At 25.9% G+C, this 19,052-nt stretch overlaps 1 protein-coding gene across 4 annotated transcripts; it reads left to right on the top strand.

The window, feature by feature from the left end:
- The first annotated feature begins 468 nt into the window (after positions 1–468).
- Positions 469–18,046, top strand: LOC129971649 (inhibitor of growth protein 3-like). Of its 4 annotated transcripts, none has more exons than XM_056085601.1 (3): positions 469–652; positions 2,482–2,652; positions 16,656–18,046. In XM_056085601.1, exon 3 carries the CDS (start codon positions 16,714–16,716, stop codon positions 17,950–17,952), a length of 1,239 nt encoding a protein of 412 aa, XP_055941576.1. In that variant the 5' UTR covers positions 469–652; positions 2,482–2,652; positions 16,656–16,713; the 3' UTR covers positions 17,953–18,046. The 4 variants fall into 4 exon arrangements, with proteins under 4 accessions (XP_055941576.1, XP_055941577.1, XP_055941578.1 ...); XM_056085602.1 differs by having other exon boundaries at positions 2,539–2,652; XM_056085603.1 differs by lacking the exon at positions 2,482–2,652.
- Positions 18,047–19,052: the final 1,006 nt, after the last annotated feature.

Raw genomic sequence — 19,052 nt, forward strand, 5'->3', positions numbered from 1 at the left:
AAAATTAAATTTAGTTTGGATAATTAAGAAAAATATTGTTCAGACCATTAAATCAGCCGCTTCTTTATAGGTTTTAATGAAAAGTATATTTTATCAAATTAAACCTTTTCCTTGAAAATAAAAGATTTTATGCCAATTCTTTTCAGCTGTTCCAATTAAGTTACATTTCACATTATTTCTGAAATATTAAATTCTAGTCTTCCCCCCCCCAGTAATTATAATGAAAAAAAAAAAAACAAGACGAGAAAATTACGTCATGAAACATCGATTCCTAAGATAGTTTGATAGGATAAAATAGATTACAATTATCGAAGTAGAAATTATCCGAATTAGTATAAACGGTTCATTTAATATTATAAAGAAGTGGTTTTAGATTGACGTAAAAACATTCGGCAATTTATCTGCATATTTTTCCGTATTTTGTTTGCCTTTGCATTTTTCTAAACAACCATACTCGAATGTGGCAACGGACAGTTAATGGCGGTTTGTAAGTGCCACGTCAGTTATAAACTAACCGAATGAATATATAATTTGCACAATTAATTAGAAAGAATTTCGAAACGTTACTAATTCGCATCTTCGATTAAGAATCATTCTCGTGTATAAAAGTATCGTCGTTTAGTGTTTGCCCGTAGCTACTACTGACATTAAGGTGGGTAGCAGCGCAGTCGGGCTCACAAAGGATTCTACTGTTTTCTTATTTTTATTTTTATGCACGAAATTAAATGAGTACAATAAAATATATTGTTTATGTTTACCTTTTATGTTAGTTTATTTGTGTCTTGATGTAGTATCATTGTTATTCCAATTTAAAAATACAGTTATCTGTTTTTAGGCCATGTGGTTACTTTTATCAAAGAAAATTAATTATGACCTATGAATATTGATAACCATTCTTATTTTGTAATACATGAACATTCATTCTAGAAATTCATAAAATGAGGACAAATAAGTCTGAACTGTGTATATTATTTTTACAATTGCCTGCCATATGGTCTAGCTATTTACTGTTCAGAAAAATTGTATCAAAATAATCAGTATATAGTTGAGTTATTGCTGAATTCCATTTGTTTTGAGTAGTAAAATAAGTGCTTCCATGCAGGTGGATTAAATATATTGAGTATTGGGTCTTTTAGTGTTACCACCAAAGTACCATTCTTTTGTCAATCATTACTGACTGAGAGATGCATATTCTGAATTCCACTTTTGAATCTTGTACATACACAAGCAGATTTAAATTACATTTTAATCCCTATTGCATTCTCTCTTGAATTATGTAGTTTCCATTTCACATATTTTAAATATTAGACTGTCTTTGCAGTTTGATGAAATTAATCTCTCAGCAGTATTGTTCATGAAATGTTAGATATGTTAATATCTCTTAGGTTTGGGGAAATTTTTCCGAGTATGTAAACTTTTGTATTTAAAAAAAAAAATTCTGAATGTTTTTTTTTTTTGGATGAGGTTTTTTATTCTTGAATATTTTTGTGAATAAACTGCTATTAATGAAAATAGGCTATTAGAAGCATAGATTCGGCTGCTAATGATCCACACTGTCATTTTTGTATGTTATTCATGGAATTTTCATTTGGATTTTCTTTGCTATTACAGTATGTATTGTTTTTGTTTTTTATTACTATGCTGTATTCCTACAGCTGGTCCAAGGCTATTATAAAAGAGCGTAAAGTACTATCAAAATGAGATTTTATTTCTCTGTTGAAAAAAATGCAAGCTCTTTTAGTAGAAGTCTTTCATGCTTGTTAAGATACTTTGATGCTGAAATATTTGAAATGTTAATGCATTTCTCTTTTAAGATAAAATAGAAATGCTTTAAAAAGATATAAGCATAATTATCTTGAATATATGCCAATGGTTATGTAGGTAATGAATAAAAGAAAATAATACACTTTATTTAATATTCTGGAAGATTTTATAAATATTGGAATCATATTTCATAGTAATGATAACTTTCAATATATTTCTGTTTATATTGAAACTTTTAAATTATTATAATTTTGTTATAATCTTTGCCATGGATAACTTTTAATTATTAATGGGAGAAAATTTTTGATATTTGTAAGCAAATTGGCTTTCTAAATGGTAGTAGTTTATCTTTTCATGGATGACAAGATTTCTTATTAATTCCTATGCGTTTATGAAATAATTTTATTGAATAATTTAACTAAATATTTGGTATTTTTCCATTAGCTTGATAGCTGTGTTTGTCACAAATAAATATTGACATGACGTGTCATCTCCAGTTAATGTGGCACTCACCAAAATGTGAGCCATTATTCCATAAATGGTAACCTCATGCTACGAAGTTAGCAAAAGATTGCTAGTTTCACATGTGAGGTTGCTCTATTTAGTAAATTTAGTATGCATTTTGGATGCTGTCTAGTTAACAGAAAAGTATCAAATATTATTAGATTAAGTTTTTCAAAAATTGATTCAAAGCAACTTAATTTTCTTCTCTCTTAGAAATAATTATACAGCAGGAAAGTGTGAAGAAATAATAGATTTGATTTTTGATCTCAGGCATCAGACTATATTTGAAATCAGGCATTGAAACTTTGATTTCTTGGAGCAGCTGTAAAGAATCATTGTGCAACTCAAGTAACAAGAACTGCTGTCTGCCTCAAGTGATATTAGGTAGTAATCTTAATAACAATTTGGTAAAGGTTCTTTTATAGTTTTCATTGCCTTTATTTTGATATCAAGTATTTTTACTCCACACATAATTTTCGAATTTTCTTTATAGTTGGAAATGAGCATATTCTGTTTGTTATGTGACTGGCATTTTCCAACTATTCTTATTGCCATATTAAAAGATCTGAAATCTATGAATGCCAATTTTTATTAGGAAAATACTTGAAAATGTTTCTGGGGATTATAATGTTAAGAATGTTACAGTAAAATTGATCAGTTATGCATGCCTTTTCAATTGGATTCTTGGTGTGTGTTTTTTTCCGTCATGTATTTCTTTCTGAATAGATTTTGTTAAAAAAAAAAAAAAAAAAAAACAATAGTGCTTGTTTTTGAATTTTAAAACAATGTTTGGTAAAGTTAATTATTTTTGCATCGAAAACCCTGATTTCTCATACTAGAATTATTTTTTTTTACTAATTAATTACTATCTTTATAGAACATAATCTGAAATCTTATTGTGGATATTGTTCTATCGGTTTCTTTTACAATAATTTTTATCTGCCTAGCTAAAAAATGGAGTACTAATTCCAGACTAACTTTTCAGAGTCGAAAATTATATTGAATCTTAAATTACTGTAAATAATTGTAAAAAAAGGAATAAAATGCAGATTTTTAAAAAATTATTTTTTAGGAAAATGATCAAAATATCAATAACAAATAATTTTGAATCTTTTTATAGATATATATCAAAAAATTAAAATGTAAATACAAAAAAAAAAAAAAAAATTACTTATGAATTCTTTGCATTACCTCAAATAAATCTTAGTAGAAACATTTCAAAATGATGCTTTTACTTCAGAATCTGTCAACTGGATCATGCGTACCAGCTAAAATAAATGTTTAGAAATTTGTATATATATATTGATTATTTAGACTAAATAAAAGAGAAAGTGGATGAGTTTAAGTGTTTCATATTGACAATAAAAGTGAAATATAATTGTAAAATATAGTGAATAATAATTTTCAGTTTAGTCATAGATGTGATATAGAGTGGTCCTATAAATAAAATGCTGCATGCTAACTGTTTTAAAAGTTCATCTTTAGATAAGTCTTCCAAAAATTTTATTAAACCTAAACAGATTTATAACATGCACATTGTAGATCAAAGTACATTTTTCTTATGTAGTCTTGAACACAACCATAATTTTTAATTTCTTGAATTGTGGACAAACCCATTGATTTTATGTGAATTGGTTTCCTAATGTCATTCTAATCAAAAAATTTTAAAATATACTTTAGCATTAAATATATACTTATTGTTATAATTATGATCTAAAACAAACTGTTAAATGTTGATGAATTACTTATTCCTTACCTTTTTTTTAATGTGGTTAACCTTTTATTATGATTATACAAATATTAATTTGGGTTTGAAAAAACGATGTTTTTTCGATGTAATGAAAGAAATTTAATTATAGTTTCATGGTAAAGAGAAGAAAGAAAAAAAAAAGTTTTTTTTTTTTTAATTTTTACTTTATTTTATTTATTGCATTAATGGCATATTAATAATTAATTGCCAAACATGTCATGTTAGTGATTGCTAAAATTTAAATATTTGCCAGTGATATGTGGTGAGCTGAAAGTTTGCCAATAGCATGCAGTTAATACCTATTATTTAAAATATTAAACAAAATTAAAATATACATTTGGCATTTTTTTTTTTTTTTTTTTTAGTGAAGGATATTAGAAGAATACAAAGTAAACTATAGAAATTTGTGGGGATTTTTTTTTTTTTTAGTGAAGAATATTATTAGAAGAATACAAAGTTAATTATAAAAATTTGTAGGCGGGAGGAGAAGAATTGGATTGATTTTTTTACATATTAACATATTTTTATTTTGAAGGATTCTGACAGTAATTTAAAATAGGATAGAACTATGGCATTTTTGAATTGCATACAAAATTTTAGTTTCATGTAATATTTGTGGCTTTATTGGAATTCTTCCTTTTCCATTTAATTTTATATTTTTGCATTTTGATCTTCTTTGTTTGAAATTAAACAAAAAAAAAAGGTAGAAAAATATTAAACTGAAAACAATATTTCATACTTACTTTTTAGTTTGGAATTTAAATATCCAATAAAAAAAAATAATCTTTTACATTAAGATGTTTTGTATAAATTTGTGGCCATTGTAACAAAAGTTCAAATCAAATTTTGTTTATCACATTCTCAAAAATAACCAGAAGCCTATTAGTTTACTGTAGAATGCTCTAAAACAAGTTGAATTTAGATAAGATATCATGAAATTTTTTTTCAGATAAATTATTTTCCTTTTTAAGATAAAATATTTCTATGAATTGCTAAATTATTTTCCTTTTGAAGATGAAATATTTCTGTGAATTGCTTTAGGATTGAAAGTGCCATTTTAAAATTATTACTTATTAAAAAAAAAAAAAAAAAAAAAAACTATTGTCAGATTTTTACATAAATATTTTTTTGGAGAAAAAATGGAATTTCTGTGGAATAAATTCTTTTAATGGGCTTGAATAAATTGAATCATAAAGCTTTACTTTGTAAATTTATTTCTTGTAATATAACAGTTGTTTCTATAGTTTAATAAATTCATACCACACTATAAAGTTGGTAGGTTTTTTTTTTTTTTTTTTTAGCTACTTATTTTCTCTTGATTATGAGTAGTTGATTCAAAAATTTATTTGTGAAAAGTAGATTTTTTTTTATAGTAGAAATAACTTTAACCTATATCAAGTGTAAGAACACAACCTTCTTATGTTATTTTTATATTATATTCTTGCAGAATAAAAATATGTGACCTTTTTTGCTTAGAAAATATTTTTCATGATCTTATCAATAATGAGATACAGAAATCATAATTTTTATTCCTTGAACTTTTCTTTCCTCTGGCAGTGCCTCTCTATCAATATTTGTGCATTTGAGGTTCTATTCTTAAATTGGATGAACTAGCCAGACATTTTGTCTGCATCAGATGAATCTATCCCCTCTCTTCGAAAAACAGATTCGGTTTTGCAATATTAAATATATATATATATATTAATAAATTTGTAAAACTATAATTTGAAACACTAATTAATCTTAATATTTACTTTCGGTGCTAGTTATATATATATAGTTATGTATGTATGTATATGGGATTAATCAATTAACCAGTTTAATTTGTGTTCAACTGGTTGACTTTGCCTACATCAAGTGTAAGAATAGTTTTATTAATTTGTGTTATTAATTTTAAGTTTTTGGAACAGTGGGAGTTGGGGAGCTGAATCTAGGAAGAATGGAAAATTTTCCTGCCTTTTATTATGGTGTGTAATTTACAGATAGGATTATACTTGGGTTATGATACCGTTTTGCTTTATCAAGCACAGGTTATTATTGATTCTCAATTACACTTAATACTTTTGTATCTGATATAACCAGCAACTAATTCTTTTTCTTCTGATATGCATTAAACATTGTCTGTTACGATATGATAACTGGAGATTTAACTGTTATTTGGTCTAAATGTTCATTACCTACAGTTTTGGTTACTTTTATTATCCTTTGCTTGTTTTCTAAAACAGCATATAAAACAAAAAAGCTGATAATAAGAAATTTAATTTTTGTTTTGCTTTTAAGATTTCATCTTATATTAGTTAAAAAGAAATATTTTTAAATAAAAGATATTTTCTCTTGAAATATTTTTTTAAATCATCACAATCTGAAAATTCTACTAACATTCATTGTTTAATCTTTCTGCCCAATTTATTTTATTTATAATAATTGTACTCTTTTGAGTAACCTATTTGTTTAGTTTAAAAGAAATGTGTAATACAGAATACAATCATTTATTTCTAGAAAAGTATATCAATCTTGTTTATTTAATAAACCTTATTTGGAAACTTAAAAAAATACATTAGAAATTCTTATATTTCAAATAATGGTGAGATATGATATGTATTGGTTTTTTTTAAAAATGCATTATATATTAATAGTATTACTGTTGCAGAATATAGGACAATACTGCATCAATCTTGAGTAATGCCTTATATGAAGTTGATGCTGCACCCCCCAACCGAAATGAATGAGGTAGAGGGGAAAGTTATTGGCATCAATTAAATACCAAAATTGGTACTGAGTGCTTGATACTTTTGATCTTTATCAGTTTGTCTGGTAATTTTGTATACCTAATGCAATGTATCTGGTACACAGGTTAATACAGTATCACCTTAGTTACATAGGGAATTTATCAGATTCTCTTGGTAATATTTTTATTTATAAGTTTGTGGATGTTAACCCTTAGAACCTTTTGTAGAATTTATAAACAATTAAATATTCAAAATTTAACACCAAACTTAGTAATTTCTGTTTTCACTTTAAATAACAAGATTGCCAGAAATTGTATCGTACTTTCTACATTGGAAGTTATTTGTTTATTTGACAGTTCAAAAATATTCTAAAAATAATTGTTTGGGCTTCTAGGTTTATACAAATCTCGTGCCAATGAATTATGGCAATAAAACATACATCATACTAAGCCTTTGAAAAACAGTTATTTGAATGTTGAACATTGGTTGTTCTCAGAAAAAGTCATTTGAGGATGACTTAAGAAGGAACATTTTATATCTGCAAAGTAGCAGGATTCTGGCTTGTGACAACATGCTCTTATTTTGATTTGATAATATTTTTTTTAAAAAGTGTGAGTAACAAATAAAGTGTTGTGATGCAAAGAAAAGACTTGTTTTTACTCATAAATTGCTTTTAATGAGATTTTGATGCTTGAAAAGTTGTACAAATAATAGATAATGTAGCAAAAAAAAAAAAAAAAAAGCAACATCAAAATTTTTAGTCTTCACTTAGTGAATGCATTCATGTTTATTTCTTAAACAGAATTATGCAACAGATTATAACTTGTAGAGTTACATTGCAGTTTGTTTGTCAATCCTCACTCATGGATTTTACTTTATAGTGGATTTTTTTTTTAAAAAATATTTGATAATTAAACTTAATTTTTAAGTTAAATAATAACCAATATTAATGAACATAATTTTACCATTTTTATTTAAAGTTATGCAGTTTGGAGGAAGTTTTAAAGATTTTATAATGGTGTTCGTATGTATATACCTTGGTTTTACATTTATGCATTTTTGAGGTATAAGTATAATCAAAAAAGACTATTGGTACATTTTCTACCAATATTTGAAAGCATCTTATTTCTAGGAAAAATTGGAGGGATGAGGAACAATTAAAAGCATTCTATTTAGATCAAAATGAAAGAAGGCTAAAAGTGTAAACTAAAATTATGAGTAAATTTGTTGCTTACTAGTGATTATTTATTTCTCGAGAATTCTTCATAAATTTTGTTTAGGAGTCTTTTGATATTTGTCATGCAATATCATTCAACATTTAAATTGTTTAAATGTATCATATTAAACTGCTGTACTTTTTAAAGGATCAGGATTAAAACTTTGAAAGTTAAAATGCTTCTTGAGAAATATGAATTATGAAAAAGGGCTGTTGCTGACGATGATGAAACAAGTGTTCAAATATTTTAATACAAAATAACTTATGTATTTATATTTTCACACATTGTAAAAAAAAACAATATACCATTTATAACCACTATATTACTGAAATATCAAAAGGAAATTTACATTTGCACTACAGTCAAAATTAGGCAAATCAAACAATAACACTTAAAAAAGCAATATTTTTAATCCATATTATACTATTTGAATAGAAAAACTTATTTAGAGGGATAACAAAAAATCTTATTTGTTATTCATAAGTCTTTTACTTACAGCATTTATAAGAAAATCATGTTTCTTAAAAGATTTAAAATTAAAATGTTCCTAATAACTTAATTATTTTCCTTTTAAAATTATTTGCAATTTTTCTTTTTCATTATTTTTGCTTCATTATAATTTTTCTTACTACTTTCTTATTTATTTTCCAATTTAGAGTTTGTTGTAGAATTATAATTTTGCCTAAATTCAACCACAAAAGGATAAAATGCAATACAAGAAAATAGGATCACATTGATAAAAGTTTTAAGAAGCCAGAGTTTAAATTTATTAATAACAAGGAAAGCAAGAAACTTTTTAATGAGATACAATATAGTCAGTCATTCTTTTTCTAGTTTTTTTTTTTTTTTTTTTTTTTTTTTTTGAATGATATATGATTTGTAATGATACAATTTAATTTTTTAATATAAAAAAGGGATTTTTATTTATTTATTTTTTTGTAAAGGAGTAGTTGTGATTCTTTTAAAAAAAGCATGTTTCTTTTTTTTTTTTTTTTCATGAAAAATATTGGTTTTGTAATTTCAGTCTATATAGTGTAGAGCATACTGTTTAAAAGAAATGGGGAAGTTCTATAAATATGATTTTCTAGTCATTTGAATATAGTTTTTGAACATTTTCACAAAATTAATTTTATTTATATCTTTATTCTGCTCTTTGTAATTAACATAATAGAATAATTCAATCATATGAATGTATATTAATGTTTTATCATTTGCTTGTATGCTTGCTATATGATACAAAAAAAAATTAAGTCATCCAAATTTTATATATATATTTAATTTTTCAGTGCAATTATTATTATTATTATTATTTTTTTTTTTGATGGCAGGAATTTTTTAATTGAATTGAACTAAGATGAAATAGAATTAAAATTGTAGTTTTAAACAATCTTCCATTTTAGTACTTTTAATTTATCGTTTTGAACACTTGTATTTTATTCCTAAAACAATCTATAGAAAAGTTACATTGCAAGAGACTAATTGAAATGGAAGAAATTTATTACATTCAGTTCAGAACTTAGAAGTTCATATTCAAAAATAGGTAGATAAATTGCATATGTACGTAATGACATTTTTAAAAAAATCTAAATTAAATATTAATTAATTTCCTCATTTTTTATCTTAATTTAGCACATATTAACTTCATTCTAAAATATTCTCTTATTTCCTTATTCAATTCTCACTTTTATTTAATCTACATGCGTTCTATAAAACTGCTAACATCAGCATTTTCTCATGCTCTTGAGTGAAGGGATATAATCCCCTAATGCTTACAACATTCTTTCAAAGATTCCCTTTCCTAACTCGGCAAGTATAAAATCTTGTACTGAAGCTTAGAAATGATAATAATCTTATGGAGATAATTGCCTGCTTATAAGTGTAATTATCTTTATATTACTGCTTGTGTGATGGTTGTTATTTGTATAGTTATTTGTATGCATAATGATTAATTTCAGGTACCATTTGTTCTTGTTATATTTTATAACCACTGCATTGAGATAAGTCAAGAATAATAAACCTTAACCTTAAACTTCCTGAAAAAGTATAATAAACCTTAAAATCTGTAATGTTTTCATTATTAAAAGATTGATATTTAAAAGAAGTGTAAAGTATTTATGCTTAAGGCAATCATTTTTATATGCATAGCATTCAAAATTCCTAAGTGTTTTAGTGATTATATATATATATATATATTCTAGAATTAGTATTGCATTCTCAGCAATTTTGTAATCATTTCATTTATTGATATTCATTTAACAAATTTGTAGATTATCACTTTATTGTCATACTAACGATCATCATTTTTTTTTTTTTTTTAATATGATGCATAGTAATGTATTGAAAAGCAAAGGTTCCTTGGTAAAAGAAAGTTGCAATCGCTCTGTTAATTATTAGATTCCATTCCATCAAAAAATAATTATTAATAATAACTATATAGTACTACAGAAATCTTTACCAATTTATTTGCTGCGTATGAATTGGGATTTCTTGATCTTAATTACAAAATCCTTTGTATTTGCGTGCATATGAATGTTATTTCAAAAATGTTGTTTATAGATTGTACTTTCAATACTTAATTATCAAAGTGTGGTGATGCCAAAGATAATTTTAAGAGTATTGTAAGATAGATTTTTTTTTTTTTTTTCCCCTAGATATCATTAAAAGAAATTACAATTCTAAATAAAAAAGTATGATTGTTAGAATAAGATTCTATTTTAATTACTTCAGTTACATTGCGACACATTAATTGCTACTAGAATAATTTAAAAGTTTAGCAATTTGATTCAAGAAATTTTCTCAATTAGATTATAAAATATATGAAATGGCTGTTCCTAAGTTTGGTCTGTAATAGGATTTAACTTTAATATTGATAAGATATCTTTTAGTTATCATAATATTAGGTTTACAATAGGAAATTTTTTCATAATCTATAACAAAACTGAAAATTTCTTTATATGTATTTTTTTTTAAAAGAATAATCGTGCTCTCTTTATAAGCTAATTTCAATATCATATTAAGAATTCCCTTCTTGTGTAGTTAAAGGGGATAGGTGTGCTGATTCAATTTTATTAGCTTACTTAGTTTTATTTTTGTTTCCCACCTACATTAACCAATTAAGTGCATTCAACATTATACAAATCTTTATTTTGGTAAATTTGATGTATAATTTTTATTGAATAAAAATAAAATCTTATTTGCTCTATTATGATTTTTTTTTTTTTTTTTTTTTTTGCAAAATTTACTGTGCAGTTATTTGCATTGCATTCAACGTGTATATGGTCATCACTTATCATTTTAAAAAAAACAAAGTTTGATGTATCACAGAGGAAAAACAAATTATGTCATATGCTTATCTTCCATGTGCAGAAAAATAGATTAAAAAAAATTCTAATGCCAGATCTTTGTATTAGAAGACCATTGCATTTTTTCAGTGATTGTCACAAATAATTAATGTTCAACTGTTTATCAATTTATTTCTTATTGCATATATTTTTAGATATATTTATTTTGTAAAATTTAAACATTAAAAGTAATGTAAATTTTATCTGAAATTTATTTCTTGCCTTAAATGAACGTTGCTAATAGTTTTTTTTAAAGAACTTATATTAATATGATCTTGTAGGAATATTTTAAGACCAAACATTTAATCTTATTTTTTTAAATAATATATTTTCCCTTGTAGGAATTTTTCCCCACATATTACAAAACGAAATTGCATTTCTAGATGTAAATAGATTAGAATGTTAAAAGTTTAAACTAAACAACTCAGTTTTTGCTTGATTTTACATATTCAATTGCATTAAACTGTTAAAAAAATGATTCACTATTTGTTCTCAACATTAGAATTTTATAAAAATATAATTATACATTATTTTGAAGTTAATTTGTTGTTACTGATTTTATCTTCCAAAGATTCATCTATATTTTTGGTGTTTTCTTAAGCGATGAATTCTGTATCAATAAGGTCTTGTTAACAGGTTATCGGATTATGACTTTGTAATTCAAAAGGCATTTTTAATCATTTGGTATGTATTTTGTAATATAAAAAGTCAATATGAAGGGGAATTCCTATGTCCATGAAAACATGGATTATCAAATCAACAAAATATTTTAAGCTTAGGATTATTTAGGACTCTAGTATATTAAAGGTTAGTAAATCTAAGTTGAAATTAGAATGAATAATAACAATTGGTAATGATGATGATGTTGTGTCCGCTTTACAATGGAAAGAGGGGTTCAGTAGCTTTTGAGAGTACAGATCCCTAAGCACATAGGGGCACAAGTCTGATTTGTAGCTCATATGAAGATGATACTCACACACCACACACTCGCTTGCACAATCCCTTTTTACATGGAGGGGGAGGAGTTTTTTCACACACCTCTTAGATAGAACACGGGTAAGAACAACCATGCTCGAACCTGGGACGTCCAGATCACGGGGCTACAGACATGCTACCCCCAGGCAGGACTCCGGCAGTAATAACAATTAGAATTTATTATTGCTGCACATTGCCTTTACTCGTCCAATTTCACAGGAGGGGGGGGGCAAAGATGTGACAATGTGTTAAGAAGATTTTTAGAATCTAAATGAATTGGACAAAACCATTAAATAACTGATTAATATTTAAAGATAATATAGGCAAAACTAAACACCTGAGTGCAAAATGTTTATTATTTGTGTTCTTTTAATTGCTATTGGAATCATTCCATCCACCAGATTCTTTTTTCAACTTCACAAAAGTTATTGGGGATCAACCATGTAATTTCCAATTGTGGTCGAGTTTCTGCAGTATCAATTCTAAAAACTTATTTAATTTTTTTTTTTTTTAAATACTGGAACACTGCTAATATGTTGTCATCTGTTATACCAATTTTTAGTTTGCATCAGTAGGTTGCTTGACAGCAAATTGTACTTAGTAGTATTTTGCAATAATATTACAAACTTCTCAATATAATGCATTTCTTAGATTCCGGGTTAGTGGACCAGTTTTGTGATGTAATGTTTACTAGAGTATAAAGAAAACTCATATCCATAACCATTTTTTTAAAGCAAGCAAATTTTAGTAAAGCACATCAATTTTCAAAATTTATCAAATTTCAAAACTTAATATTGTGAATTTGATCTTTGATTTCCTTTTATGGCTTTGTAGAATAAGGAACATTTAATATTTGGAACATTTTAGTTGCTGTTAAATTAGAGTTTCTATAGTTCTTTTACATAAATTTATTGTACGTGCTTTTAGCATAAGAGTAAAAAGGTAGGTGGGATATGGGTGAAAACAAGCCTTGCATTTATCAAAATAGTCATAAAATAATGACTATTGGCTATTGTAATGACTAATGTTTAGTATGGTTAATGAAAATTATGAAATCAGTCAGTTCCCCCGATATTGCGTAGTAAATTCACATATATTTATTCCTAAAAGATTATTAGTTTATTAATCCTGGATCATTTAAAATAGTTAATAATGGCTATTTAAATATACACATTTTTTTTAATAAGACGTGTTTAAAAAAAATTATAGAAAGGAAATATTTTCAGGATTTTGCTTCATCATTTAATTTATAGTAATTTTTTATTATAAAAAATGGTTCAACAATTTGAATATATATGAATAAATATTGCTATTGAATAGATATGCACATTCATTGGTAATATTCATTAGAATAATATAAATTTTAACAACATTTTTGTGAAGGTGTATGCTTTAGCACAAATTTATCTTAAGTATTTCAAATCTCATTTTTAAAATGAATGAGCTGATAACCTGATTACAATGAATCTTGTTATTTGGAAGAGTGATAAAAATTTTTGAATTTTAAGAATTTAACTTATTTCAACAAATAAATCTTACTATGCCACTTAAAAGTGCTGTTAATATCTGAAACATATAGTATAGTTTTAATTATCTTATTTTGACTTGTATAAATTTGGAAAATAGTGAAGTGACAATTTTTTAATGTTTTAAAAATTAGTTTCTCTCAATTTCTTTGTCTGGTTAAATATTAATTATTTGTATATAATGAAGGAATTATAAAATAACCATAGTTAAGAATCCTTTTATTTATATATGTGTTTTAAATACTGCACATTAGTCATCAACCAATTTTCTATTTGTTTAGACATTTTTTTTTTATTTAATTATTTCAAGTTAAATTATAAAAATTAAATTTCTTGAATTTTAAGTGTTTAAAATAAGATCATTCTACTATTTGTATTATTTGTTTTATATTCCAATTGAAAATAATATTTTAAATTCTAGGAGAAAATTATTTGATTGTTTTACCTGCTTTACAATTAGTTTTTCTATTAATGCTTCAATTCTTTTTAATGAATTGGGCATTGATAGTGAGGTAAATTTGTTTCATAATATTAATATTATATAATATTAATTCTTTATGGATGAAAAATGATATTTAGAATGTGATGATCTTTTTTTTTTATTACTTTTCTCAGTGTTCTGTATATCTGACATCTAATAGAAAAGGAAATATGGATTGAATATATCGAGAAACTAAAACTTAAATATATCATGAACCACTGAAAACAAGGAAATAATTGAAGAGAACAAGAAAATCTCAGGGAAAAAGCATGAATCCACAGTTTGAGAGACTGAAATTTAAATATCAGCTAGAAAATCAAGAAGCAAACAGAAAAATAAAGAAATATGCAAATATTGACAATAGAAACTTCTGCTAATAATTTCCCGATTGTTGGCAGAAACTTAGAAAGCTAAAGATGCAGGCAATGTTGCTAGAATCTTTAAAATTATAAAGCAAATTGGATGTGGGAGAAAGATGAAAAGTTATTAATCGCTGTAGATAAAATAAAAGAAATGGGCAGAAACTAGAGAGAAAAATTTTAAGGAACTTTTAAATGTCAAATAGAGGGTTAATAAACAGAATATATCTTCCTGTTTAGTAAGAAATTTAAACTTGATATATATATGAGTGAAATTATTGTTTAGGATATTCTGAAGGCTATTTGGGTCTAAAAGAATAGTGCAGTATACGAGAAGGACAATATATGTAAATGTCTTAAAAATTTACATCTGATATTGAGCTTACATCATCAATACTGCAAAGGATGTTTAATCATTTGTAGCTATAAGTATTGCTTCCCTGGAAAGAAGCTATTATTGTAAAAATCTCCCAAAAAGAATATCTAACTAAATACAATTGTTGTCTGTCATATCAAAAAATAAAATTGTTAGATCAGAACAAGCAGGGTTTAGAAGAAGAAAAAGTATACTAAACCATATTTTTGTTCTAAGGAACATTCTTGACCAATGTATTGAACTAAATACTAGTTTATATATAAATTTTATTTATTTTGGGAAAGCATTTGACAACATTGACTGAGACTTTTAGAAAAATGGAGCTTCTATTGATTTCTTGAAACATTTATCAATATTATTAGAAATTTATATTTTGGAAATAGAGCATAAGTTATTATAAATGGCATATCATTAGAGACAATGATATCAAAACTGGAGTAAAACAGATATGCTCTGTCTGAATTCTTTCATAATTGTAATTGATTGAATAAAGAGACAAACATTAATATATATATATATAAATAAACCTGCAGAATTATTAATATTTCAATTTCCTACTGGATCAGAACTGATTACTTTTCATACCTTGTTGCTATAATAAATGAAACAAATGGTACAGATTGAGATAAAAATCAGAAAAATTAAAAGGGTTCTTTCAGAATAAAGCATAGATTTTTGAAAGCCTCAAATATAAACTGTAAACTCAAATCATATGTTTAATGCAACAATATTAGTAGACCTTCTTTACCGTAATGATGCTTGAAAACTTATTAAATTACAAGAACAGAAATTGAATACATCCCAAATTATTTTCCTCAAAAAGATTCTTAAAATATATAGGCCAATTAAAATTTATTTTTAGAACTGAATCCGATATAAAACCTGTTTCAAAATTAAAAATTGCACTAGACATGTATTGAACATGTGCTTAGAATGCTACCAAATGATAACAAAATCTAAATCTAACAGAATCTAAATTTTTATACATTTTACTCATTTTATTAATTATGTTGAGTAAAATATTCTTGATACACTAAAATTTAAAAAGATAATTTACATCTAAAACTAGTATATTATAAGGTTTTGAATTTCATTCTCTTTATTCAACCACAAATTCAAGTAACATTAGCGATCCATCTTTCAACTTTGTTGACTGATGGCTCTTCCTTAAGGTAGCTTTTAAAGTGACTTAAAATATTATTTGAAATTTCATAATTCAATCAGTTTTAATTATAGTTTAGAATTGAAGTTTTTTTTTCTTTGTTTAAAATGCTAATATGTCAAAAATATTGTACTAAAAATAATTAATAGGAGCAGAGAGCAATTAAAATTTAAGTTGCATAGTCTTTTTGTCATTATATTAATTGACTCAAATAGCATAACATATATAGATATTTGCATCATTTAAAGTATTTTCAGATTGGAAGTATAATTTAAAAATTAACTATTGGCCATGAATAGAATAGATACTTTGTATATTCTTACATTTTAGTTTGGATTCTTTTAGCATATAGGCTACTAAACTTTCACTTTTATTATATAAATTTACTTTTTTATTAAATTTTTAATCATAATACATATTTAATTGTAATGTATATACAGTAGATTAATTTTAATGAATTCATTTTTTCAGGTTTTATTAAAGTATTAAAAGTTTTTTGGGTGTTTTTGGATTATTACATATAAGCAAGATGTTGTACCTCGAAGATTACTTGGAAATGATTGAGCATTTGCCTCAAGAATTAAGAGACAGATTTACAGAAATGAGAGAAATGGACTTGCAAGTGAATAATACTGTTGACTCATTGGATGAAAGAGTCAAAGTATTCTTCTCAAATGCCAAGAAAATGAAACAATCTGAAAGGGATTGCGAGTATGAAAAAATTCGATTAGATTATTATAAGGCTTTGGAAGATGCAGATGAAAAAGTACACATAGCAAATCAAGTATATGATTTAGTAGAAAGATATTTAAGGCGGCTAGATCAAGAACTACAGAAATTTAAGATGGAATTAGAAGCTGATAATGCTGGCATCACAGAGATCTTAGAGAAGAGATCTCTTGAACTTGACAATCCCCCTCCTACTACTAATTCAATTTCAACCAATTACCCTAGAGGTGAAAAGAGAAAGCATGGTCAACAAAACATATCAGTCACATATACTCCAGATAAGCAAATTGCCGCAGAGAAAGTATTTTCAACTATTGCAACGGAAGCTATGCGAGAAACAATTAGTGGCAGTAGAGTAGCTCTCCCTGGCCATTCTCCATCTTCGTCATCTACTAGTAGCAGTAGTTCCAACAGTTCCGCTCAGGAGCGGACCATTGTTTTAACGCCACAGACAAAGAGCACATTTGTTAGTACAAATGCTTTGGCAGCAGCTGCTTCCCAAGCAATAGCTGCTACTCAGCAGTCTTTGAAAAGAGGCACTTCTCAGAACCAGTCAAACTTGGTACAACAAGGCCGACGCACTGCCAGTCTCAAGGCAAGTTATGAAGCAGTTAATTCTGGTCAGAATCTCAATAAAGAGCTTACCCTTGGAAACCGAGAGATTAACAGTGTGGTCACTGCACCAACAAATATTGCCAACTCTGTTACTGTGCCAAGTGAACCAAAGAAAGTCAGTAAGAAAGCACGTACTAGCATGGTTGTACAACCAGTTGCAGAACCATCCCCTCTGTTGGAAGATTCTGAAGATTCCTCGGTATTAGAGGAGAACATGTTCCTAGATAATTATGATCCTAATGAACCTAGATATTGTGTATGCAATCAGGTATCTTATGGTGATATGGTTGCTTGTGATCATAAAGATTGTCCATTTGAATGGTTTCATTATCAATGTGTTGGCATCACCCAACCCCCAAAGGGAAAGTGGTTCTGTCCTCAATGTTCAGCTTCTATGAGGCGTAGAAATAGGAAAGATAAATAATTTTTAGCATTGTACATTAACTCATTCTGATTTATGTGATATTTTTTTCATTATGTTTACTGTAAATAAATACACTGCAGTTTTGCCAACCAAATGGTTTTCAGAGTTTTCTATTATCCTTATTTAAATTTTTATCTAAGTGATATCTAATCTTTTTATCTAATAGTGATAATAGCATCTGTAGTAATCATTTTAAAAAATTAAAGTTAAAACAATGCCAATATTGAAATTCAAAAATTTTCATACCCAGAAAAAAATGAATCATTCTGATACATAAATAATCTTAGTTATAATATTTAAATTATGAATTTACTTTCTGCTAAAAACTCTGAGGGAAAAAAGATGAAATATTTTTATAATTCTTCAAAGTTTGATTTTTTTTAAAAATTAACAGTAAAATCAAATATTTTATGCTTTCTTTGAAAGTAAAATCAAAAAATAATTATAGTTAATACATGATTGATGAGTGTTTTTTTAACCAGACTTTGTACTTATCAATATATAATCATTTGTAATGCTAGGGAGTTAAGAAAAAAAAACCCTGTTCTTTTGGCCTTTGTCATTCTTGAATATGAAGTCTTACTTTTATTTTACATATAGCTAGCTATTAAGATAAGTTTTTATTTATGATTAAATTGACCTATTTAATGGTATGCAAATAAAACTAAGTGCAAATAAAAATTAGTAGTGGAATCGTAAACTTCACACTTTTATTTACATTTTTTTTTAATGCTGAGTTGTGGCAAAAGTTAAAAACTAATTTGAGTATTTGTGAACATTATGAATAGAGAATATCCCACTACAAGGGAACAACTTTTAATATTACTGTATATTTACATCTAAAATGTATTATAAATAATAAATTTTTATAAAATTATTACGTTCTTTTTTAATGTGCATGAGTTTTCTACTACAACTTTCATTAGTTAGTCTGTGACAATCATATTCGAGAAATTTTTACCAAGATAACAGTCTATCTAGACAAGCACATCTTCTAGATTGAAAATAAAAGAATATACAAAAGCATTTATTTGCATTATTCAGCTGATAAATCTATATTTTTAGTTTATAGTATTTGGTAAGTATATTAATAAAATTAT

Source organism: Argiope bruennichi, chromosome 6, assembly GCF_947563725.1.
Source record: "Argiope bruennichi chromosome 6, qqArgBrue1.1, whole genome shotgun sequence".
NCBI classification, from domain to species: Eukaryota; Metazoa; Arthropoda; class Arachnida; order Araneae; family Araneidae; genus Argiope; species Argiope bruennichi.